We start from the raw sequence: 10,789 nt of genomic DNA, 5'->3' as shown, positions 1-10,789 counted from the left end.
TGACATTCAATGAGTTAATAAATTGTATTGAGTCTATATTTTTACAACATATTGATCGGTGTATTAAGGGCACTGATAATATTAATTTTCATAAAACACCGACAGAAAAATATTGTAAAATCTAAATATTACATTTTTTAATAATTTTTTAAAAAATTAATTAGAATTTAAATCTGTTTACTTGTAATTTATTTACTATTATCTTCACTATAATGTCATAAAAAATATTTTATTCATTATCTTAATTGCATGATTTGTTCATTGCTGATTTCTTCTCATTTATTAATCATTAGACATGACTTGTAATTTTAGGATGTTGTTAAACGTAAAATCTTGAAAATATATACAGAGGAGGCGTTTCAAAATTATGCACTTACATTTTTTGAATTCTTTTAATCAGTGCCTTTTTAATGAGTGAGTAATTAATTTAATTTAAAATTGTTATCTTTAAGAAAATTAATTAGCAGTAAGAGAGTAGTGGAAGTAATATTAATGGAATAAAGAGAAGGGTTGGTTAAGCAAGCATGATGATAATATCAGTCTTTTTGGTCGTTGGTCGGTCGACAATCTGTGTAGTGTGCCTTCACTACGCTTTGCTTGTGTTTCCCGTCCCTCTCTCTACCTCTTTCTCTCTCTCATACATACCCATAAATATAAATTTCATGGTAATATTTAATATAAAGAATTATTAATTAACTATGTAAAGCGTCTTTAATAATTTCACAATATATACACACAACAAAGCATGTGTAACTAAAATGATAAAGGAAAGTACAGACATACATAGGTATAGATGGTTACATACATACATGTATAGGTATGATAGAGAGAGCCGTAAGAAGAAAGGAAAGTGAAGTAGCAGCACTAAACAGTCTCTGTATATGATAGAGGGTGTTGGTGCGCAGAAGGCTGCAAGATTAGAACCATAAAAAAAAAAACAAAGAAACCGAAAAGAGAGCAACAAAGCACGAAGGAAAAAGGAAAGTTTTGTTGAATGTAAAAGGATGGTAACCTTGCCCCGCACAAAGGTTTGTGGCAGAAAAACACTACTAAGTGAAAGAGATTTGACATTGAGGCAGAAACAGAAATCCAAAGCATTTCGACTTTTCTTTCACCGCCCACCACCACAAGAGAAACAAAGGAACAAATCACACACTTCACAGGGTATTAAGCTCTCTCTTTTTTTATTTATTTATTTTAATATTGTACACATCATTCACCATGCTTACTATTCTCTTTCCTTTTTCCACATTTCTGTCTTTTATCTCAAACTATATACTCATGATGGTAACGGGTGTGAAAAAAGGCCCCCCGTTTTTTTCAACCCACGTTGTCTCTTGAAATACCCTTTTCATTTTTATTCCTTGTGCAAGTGTAAAGCAAACTTCTCCCAACTCTTTATTCTTCCAAACCAAACCTCCTTTTTCTTACTCACATCAGACAAAACAAAACAAAAATCAGTAGAACATACAAATACAAACCCACCTCAGCTTCTTTCTGACATTTGAATCTCAATTTATTTTTTATTTTAATTATTGATTCTTCTCTCCAGCAAAATATTGTTATATATAAAGCCTTGGAGTTTGTATTATCCTTCAATAGAGTTCCATATAAAACAGGAGGCAGCAGCGGCTGTAGACCCTAGGGAAATGATACAGGAAGATCAAGGGCAGTGTTCTTCTCAAGCGATCAATAACTACCACCAGGCCTATCAAGACCAGCTTCTCCTTCAGCAACAGATGCAGCAGCATCAACAAAACAATGATATCTTTGGTGGAGGAGGAGGAGTGGGAGGAGGAAGAGGAGGGCTCAACATGTACCCTGGTGAAGTCTCTCAAATCATGCATCAACCCTGGTCTATGCCTCATAATCCGGTTCATCACCCCTTCAACACGGTGAGAGAGCATGACCCTTTTCTTGTCCCTCCCCAACCTTCACCCTATGCAACTTTGTTCAACCGAAGGGGTCATTCTCTTCAGTTTGCATATGATGGTTCGTCTTCTGACCATCTTAGGATCATATCGGACACCCTTGGACCGGTCGTTCAACCCGGTTCCGCACCCTTTGGCCTCCAAACCGAGTTGGCTAAGATGACTGCTCAAGAAATCATGGAGGCCAAAGCCCTCGCAGCATCCAAGAGTCACAGTGAGGCTGAAAGGAGGCGCAGAGAGAGGATCAATAACCATCTTGCCAAGCTTCGCAGCTTGTTGCCTAGCACAACCAAAGTAAGTCTAATTAATTCATTTTCCAGATTAATATTCATTCATTCAAATCAATTCACGTATCCATCAATATATAGTGAATTACTTAAAAAGTCTGCATGTGTAATTAATCATCTCAACAAAAGTCCAAGATCTCAATCTCATGTTGTTCCCACTCGCGCCTTGTAAAGAACATGTTTGTATAAACAATAGTGCAAGAATGTGTTCTTTCTTTATGGACTTTTTTCTTTTCAAAGAGTGGTTTGTAAATCTTTGCAAGATTCTACTTATTACTTTGGCATAGTAAGTAAAACAACAAAATCAAAATATCATAACCTTTTAGAAAATGAGGTGCAAAGATTGTTTTTGCCTGTTTTTTTTTACCTGTCTTTTTGGCTTTGTTAGTGTTGTTTAATCTGTTCTCATGATATTGTTGTTTCTCCTTTTGGGCTTAATTTCTTGACACTAATGACTTTAATTATGCATATGTGTTCGGAGAGTAGTCTCTATGTGGGTGTGGTAGTTCCGAGGAAGAGCTAGAAAAAGTAGTAGTAATAAAAGAGGATGAGAGAAAAGCGTATTAGCGTTAATGTCGCTTGGTTGGCATGATAAAGAGGAACCAACTAGCAGTGGAAAAGCTTGGCATAGAAATTTCTTGCCGGATGATGTTGATGAGTCAAACTCAGTTTGAGAATGAAAAGAATAAAGCCAGAGACAAACTAGCACCCTTGTCAGTCACAAACGCACACACTATCTATTCTATATACCCCTTTCGATATTTCATCTCCTCTATCATATGCTGCATGACACTCCCACCATTCAAAGATACCCACTATTTCCATTTCACAATCATCACGCCATTACCTACCAACCTCATATAACAACATCTCCAAAGCCCCACCATTTGTTTTGGCACCATCATATTGTACAATTAATTTCAGTGCTTTATTATCATATCCATAACATAATTTCTTTTTGTTTTGTTCTTTCTTGCAGACAGATAAAGCATCATTGCTAGCAGAAGTGATTCAGCATGTGAAGGAGCTGAAGCGTCAAACCTCATTGATAGCAGAATCGAGTCCGGTTCCTACGGAGGCTGATGAGTTAACTGTGGTGGATGAAGCGGATGAAGATGGGAGGTCTGTGATCAAAGCCTCTTTGTGCTGTGAAGATAGGTCAGATCTGTTTCCTGAACTCATCAGGACCCTGAAAGCATTGAGGCTAAGAACCCTTAAAGCTGAGATCACAACGCTGGGAGGGCGTGTGAAGAACGTGTTGTTCATCACCGGGGAAGAGGAAGACTCGAGCAGCGGCAGCGAGGACCACAACCACCAACAACAGTACTGCATTAGCTCAATACAAGAAGCACTGAAGGCAGTGATGGAGAAGAGCGTGGGTGATGAGTCTGCTTCAGCAAATATTAAGAGACAAAGGACCAATATAATATCAATGTCCTAGAAAGGATCGAGGTCTTTATAAATTTTATTTAATTAAAGGCCTATATGATTACCATTATTATCTACTTAGTTGTTATATATATTTACATATTTTCATCTGCTTATTTTTTGGGGGTGTGGTTTGCTTTTCCTTTTCTTTCTTTTCAACAGTGTGTGCTGGAAAATCTTATATTACTCTATGTATCTTCTCCATCAACATCATCATCGTTAAGAAATGAGGTAATGATATTGGAGGGTTTTTACTTTAAATGTCTTCTTTGTTCTTCACACATCTTGATCCAGGAGGGTATCTGGGAAGTGGAAATCTTCTTGGTGAGAACATAAATTCTTTGTTAAATCCTCACTGGAAAATAAGTTCTTCATATATAGCTGGAGAATCGAATATTGTTAAATTCTCTTTTTATAAGTTGTTAAGTTTACAAAAGAAGTATTTATAAGAAGATATTAAAAATATTCTTAAACTTGGATATGCAGTATAACTATGGCTTGGGATATTCTGTATTGATTTGAAGCATTGCCCTCTCCGGTGCATCACATTATAATTACAAATGTTACCATGGAAAGTTGGTAAAGTAATAGACATGTGATAAGTCCCGAATAAGATCATTGGAAATTAACCATAACATTTATCATACCATGTCTACAATCACCTAGTTCAGTCCAACAATTTCAAGGCATAATATATTGAATTTCAAACACAAAAAAACATAGATAATGGTTGAATAATGCATACATATCCATAAATATCAGATTTACAAACCTTGTTTTTAAAACAAGAATAAGTTAATAAATACTATCGAGAGAATTTTTATAAATTGTTTATTTTAACCTATTAAGACACTTGTTAAATATAAATTGGTGGATATACCTAGCAAATTTTACTCCATATTTAATCAGAAAGAACTTATTCCACATTTTATACCTCCTGGAAATATTCAAAATTTCCTAGATATTCCTTTTTACATATTTTACATAAAAAGTAAAAATCTGAAGATGTTAATAAAAACATAAAAATAAAGGTAGTATTAAATTGAATTGATTTAAATATATAGAAATACATGTATCACTATTAGAAATTTTTATGAGATTTTCCTTCCAAATTACACACACACACCAAGCCGCACTCCGTTTTACATTTTCGTTTTTTATTTAACAAACTCTCAATGCATTTAGTGTAACATTGTGAGTTTGAAGAGATGTTAGGATAGACCCATGTTTGAGGCCATCTACTTGTGGCTTCTAGTTTAGCTTTATATGTATATATAATACACCTCTTGTAATCTTTTATACATAATTAATACTACACAATTCCTTTTTTCAGATATTTCTTTGTTTTTTACAATAACAAACAAGAAAAAATAACTTAAAGGAGTGATAGACAACAATATGAAGAAAATGGAAAAGAATTTCATAAAAATGTGCAATCTTTTCATCACATAAGAATTTGAAAAAGATTGTAAATTTCAAAGAGATTTTTTTTATTTTTTGCAAAAATTAAAGACCTTGTCTTTCAAACGTTTATCGTCTTCTTCTTTCAAACCTTCACATTTAAGATTTCATTGAGAAGTGGTATTTAAGTATCAAAGAAATATTTTTCTTGCTTTTTTTGATAAAGACATCAGAAATTATAAAGTGTTTCTTTTGTATTTGGAGAATGATTGTAGAAATAAAAGATAAAAAATAATAATTTTGTCCTTTTGAAAATCTATTATATAAAATTATATTATTTCAATTAGTGGAATTCATTATTTCATATTTCAACATAAATATATTCATTAACCTTCATCTTACATAAATTGACACTACACAAATTATTTGTGTTTGTAGTGGTTAGCATTCCCTTACCTAAATTGACACTAGACAAATTATTTTTGAGTTTGAAGGGGAGTGGTGAGTGGCAAGGAGAATGATGTCATGAACCAAGTTAACTTAAGACAAAACATATCACTGTTAAATTACAAAGTACAATTCATTCATTATTTATAAATATTTTTCTCCAGAATATGTTAAATTCTTTACCAAGAGTTATCTGAATTTAATCACACGGTAATTATACTTTTTATTTTTATTTTATTTTTTTAATTTATTATGTAAATGTCACATCTTATTTTGAAAGGATATAAAATAAAATGTAAGTGTAAAAATACTCATTTCTCTATTTGTTTACAATTAAGTTTTGTTTTACATATGAAGTTAGCTAAAATATAATTTCTTCCAATAAATGTTTACATGTTATTGTATGAATATACTGGATATAGTGTAAATTAAGCAATCTTGAATTCACTGGCTAAATCTATAAATAACACACACAAAAAGAAAAAATAAAAACGAGCTTTTTTAAGAATAATATACTAACAAAATTATTTTCTTTATAGTAAAAAAATATTAATAGAATATTAAAGATGTTTTATTTGCAAAAAAAGAAGTTCAATCATAAGGCAGTTAAACTAATTACTCTACAATGGATAATTAGACAATGTGACATTTTTCCTTATTCATTATAAGTAAAATTCAACTATTACCAAACACATTGTATTTACTAGGTGTTATGTAAAATGAGCTTTTGTAGTAAACCCTCGAAAATCGAAATTATTAATATTCAAAAGGTTAACTTGTTAAAGTCAAATTTTTGAAGTTTTTTGTACATATTTTATTTTTAAACTATGGCAATTAATCACAGAATATATTCAAATTTACTATAAAACACTGTAAAAACAAATGCATTAGCACATTGAAAAATGATTTATCCATAATGTGTTCTCTAAAATCGATCATTTTAGTACAAAATATAAATTCTAATGAAAACAATTATAATTTAAATTTCATTAAAATAAGGAGGTTTCAACTCATAACTTATACTAATGTTTATTCATGAAATTTACTATATTGAACTCAAATAGTTTTAATTTAGAAATTATTTTACTTTTGAACTCTATTACATTAAAACTACTTTGAAATTGTGATGATTAGAAATAGTCATAAAAGTAATAAATACATAAAGGCTACAAAATTTATAAACAAAAAAATTAAGAAAATAAAAAATTTAAAGATATCATATAGCCATTATAGCGAAAGAACATTAATATTTATGCTCGTTATTAGAGGGATTGTAAGTTTTATTCTTCTTTTCTGTTATATTTTTGGATGTCATAAGCAACCAGTGCTTCGATGTCTTTGGGATTGTCTGTCTGAGGCAGTTTTGGGCTTCTTTTTGAAAGTTCATTCTAAGCAAGCCCACTTCAAAGAAATTGGGTCAAGCATTAATAAAGCCCAACTCTTAAGTACATATAAGAAATTAGGGGCTTCTCCTCCTGCACCTCCAAACACTCCTTCTGTATCCCAAAAATATTTTAAATTCTCACTTTTTCCTCGGTAAAATTAATATCTTTTTCCCTATCTAACACCAATCCCAAGTTTTGTTCTTATGATACTTGCTTTATTCTATAGATGTTGATTTTTAGTTTTTTTTTTTATTCCGAATGTCGACATTTGGTATTCAGTTTTTTTTTTTATTTATGGATGTTAATATATTTAGTAATTCATTTCTTTTTCTTGTTACAACATCCAAATTTAATTTTGTTTTATTTTGTTTATAAATGTTGATATTCAGTGTTTTTTTTACAACGTCGACATCCAATTTTCAATTTACCAAAAAACTTAAAAAAAAAACATTAACTGAATTTCCAGGTCTATTAAAATATGTTAAATTAAATAAATTTTTAATTTCTATTAATTTAAATATTTATTATATTTTCTATAAATATTCATTAAATTAAAATTTAAACAAAAGATAATATATTTTATTTAATATTAATTTATAAAAAATTTAAAAAAACTATTATTTATATTTATTACTTTAACTTAAATAAAACATTTTTTAAAATAATGTTAACCGGATTTTCACATTAGTTAACATATGTAAAATTATGTTAAAATTTTTCATTTATGTTAATCTAAATATTTGATCATTTTAATTAAATTAAAATTTAAACAAATAAAATATATTTTATTTTATATTAACTTGTATAAATTTATATTTATATTTAGAAAGTTATTATATTAACATTTAGTACCTTTAATTTTTTTTTAAATTAAAGATTTTTTATCTAGATTTCCACCTTTAGTTAACATATGTTAAAGGTTCTTGTTAACGAATGTCCTTAGGGCACTGGTTAAGGATAACTAATATACATTGGATCTTACAAAAATACATAGATAAGTATAATATTAAATAAAACCTGACCTAATAACCATTAATGTAACTTTATTTTCTTTAAAAGACAAAAATGCTCATAAATATTGTACATGTGTATTTCATATTTTATTTAATGTTCACAAATAAAATTTAAAAACTAATTAAATAATAAAATAACTATATTTTAATGTTGTTAAAATTTAAATTAACAAAAAACCAACAAAAAAATAGTGTTAAACATCTAAAACTTAAACAAAAATAACATAAGAAAGTATAAATTAATAGAAAAACCAACAAAAAAATACTGTTAAACATCTAAAAATTGTTACAAAAAAAGAATAATTAAAGTGTCAATTTAAGACTTAATTGATTTTTTTTTCTTTTTAGTAGAGACCTTAAAAATTCAAAAAATTTGTTTTGTAATAGTAAGTTATTGTCTACACATTTAAAAAGATATTTTTGTCTTTATAAAATTTATTATGTGCATTTATACTATTTTAATTATTGTATTTAATTATTTCAGCTTTCAATGTAAAAATAATGATATCAAAACACATTTATTATTCCTTAACCAGTACCCTTAGGCACTGGTTAGCATTCTCCAAAAACATAACATTAGATGTCATCATCCCTAATAGAAAAAAAAAAAAAAAAAAAACAAATATCGATATCTATTAACTAAAATAAAGTACCAAATATCTATATCCGTTTCAAGAAAGAATTTGGGGTGGGTCATTAGAGAGAGAGGAAGGCAAAGTGGAAATCTAGAAAATTTTTAGAGATTCAGAAGTTCCAAGAAATTGTTATGAGCCATTAATTTATAGTTTAGTAGGCTGTTTCTTCCTGTACCACTCTTTTTTCTTTCAGCACCTCTACAATCTTGATGAAATGATAATTTTATCCACTTCTTCTCCCCTGTACTCAGCCTTTTAGCCGCGAATGGATTAGCATGGATCCATTTTAGCCATCACTGCTGATATGATACATGCTACACATGAAAAATGCTCAGGGGATGACATAGATGGGTACGTTTGAAAACCGATTAAAAACCATTTGAAATTTGTATTAAAAAAATGATATTTTTTAAATATATTGCAGAATGTTCTAAGATGGTTTTAAATTCAGAAATATCTTTCAAATTATACATTTTGAAATATATTTTCAATACATTTTGAAATACAAAAATACATATTCTGAAATATATTTCTAACATGGAACTATCTTTCAAAATGCACATTTAGAATATATTAAAAAAAAGAAATGCAGGATCCTATTTATCTTTTTATTATAATGTTAATGAGAATTAATTTGAGATCTATGAATTGTATAGAAGGAAAAAAAATATATATATATATAGGAAGGAACAGGCAATTTCGCAATGTTAATAAGTTTCGGCCTTTTTGTACACCTCTTTTGTATTGATTCCTCTTTTACACCCAAGCCCTTTGTTCTTATTCCCCATTTTTGTTTCTGAAATCACATATCCTCCAATAGTGTCGTCGATTTTTGTCCATACCATTTTATTAATTTTATTTTTTAAGTGACCATTACAAAAGAATTATATGGATGTTAAAATTAAATAATAAAAATATATATATTAAAAATAATTGGAAGAACTGATAGAAAAATATTTTTATAAATTTATCTATTTATGAATTGTTTTATCAGTGCAACACTCATCAAAAGTTTTACAACATTCCCGCACTATATTCAACTAATTAAATTTATTTATTTAACTAATTTATAGATTAATATTAACTTACAATTTTTTTCTGTAAAATTGTTTACAAATAAGTTTTTCTGTAGAATAACTTTCACTTTGACGCGCTAGACATAATGGTGCATGTTAGTTGACTGAATGTGAAATCAAACATACTATTAAATACATTATAAAATTACAAATCAAAGTAGCGAGACAATTAAATTAAGTTTCAAAATGTTCATTTAAGTTAAACTTTGACCATGAGTTAAGAATTGAATTTTTCATTGAAACACTATTTTTCATTAACACGTATTAAAGAAGATTTCATTGAACAGTACTAAGATAGAAAACTTAAGGTTTAATTACTTACACAGTAAACATTTTCATTTAGATGTGTTCGTTTGATATCCTTTTTTAAAAATGTGTTAATTGAATCTCAACTTTTGAAAAGATGTTTCAATTAAGTCATTTTCAAAAAAAAATTATTAATATCATTAGATATTGATATTTAAAATGACTTACAAAATTAACTACTGATATTTATATCAAAATTTAGTGGTATAAGTCATGAATTAAGTTCACGACGTTAATAATTTTTGTCTGAACAAAATTTGATTAAAATATTTGTTCAAAAATTGAAATTAGATTGACACATTTAAAAAAATGAATACTAAACTGACACATCTAAATTGAAGCACGTGTCATCCAACCAATAAAACTTAAATAATAAAGTGACAAAAGTGAGGAGTGGGACGTTACAGTCGATAAACTTCATCCTTTTATGTTGTAGCATTTGAAAGTATATATAATGGATTTTGACCTTACTTGCTTAATTTTTTGAAATGGTAAGGAATCTTCCTTTTTTTATCGTCTTTCCGCCATGGCACTATCGATTGTGGTCGACACCTTCTTAAATCAACCGAACGATGTCATGTGTACTGTACCTTTCCCTCTTTCTATATTCTTCCTTCCTAAGCTTTGTGGTACCCTCTTCAACCTCTTATCTCTCTCTCTTCATAATTTTTTTTTCTTTGCTGAAAAAATAAATTAACCATCTCAAATGTTTAGGTAACCTAATGGGTTTCTACGTTTTTTACAAATTAAAAATACCAGTGTCGTTTACAATCTACTCTATAAATTAACTGAAAAGCAAATTAGTAAAATCTTAATGAAATAACTTGTATCGAGTTTGTTCTCTGTTAAATGATTTATATATATTTATTAATATAATTTT

General features: G+C 28.7%; 1 protein-coding gene across 1 annotated transcript; it reads left to right on the top strand.

Moving 5' to 3' along the window:
- Positions 1 to 1,308: 1,308 nt before the first annotated feature.
- LOC114189911 (transcription factor bHLH30-like) lies at positions 1,309 to 3,983 on the top strand. The gene is made up of 2 exons (XM_028078636.1): positions 1,309 to 2,225; positions 3,198 to 3,983. The coding sequence occupies exons 1-2, from the start codon at positions 1,650 to 1,652 to the stop codon at positions 3,657 to 3,659; spliced, it is 1,038 nt and encodes a 345-aa protein (XP_027934437.1). The 5' UTR covers positions 1,309 to 1,649; the 3' UTR covers positions 3,660 to 3,983.
- The last annotated feature ends 6,806 nt before the right edge of the window (positions 3,984 to 10,789 follow it).

The sequence above is a fragment of the Vigna unguiculata genome, chromosome 7, assembly GCF_004118075.2.
Source record: "Vigna unguiculata cultivar IT97K-499-35 chromosome 7, ASM411807v1, whole genome shotgun sequence".
NCBI classification, from domain to species: domain Eukaryota; kingdom Viridiplantae; phylum Streptophyta; class Magnoliopsida; order Fabales; family Fabaceae; genus Vigna; species Vigna unguiculata.
This window is presented reverse-complemented; position numbering and strand designations above follow the sequence as displayed.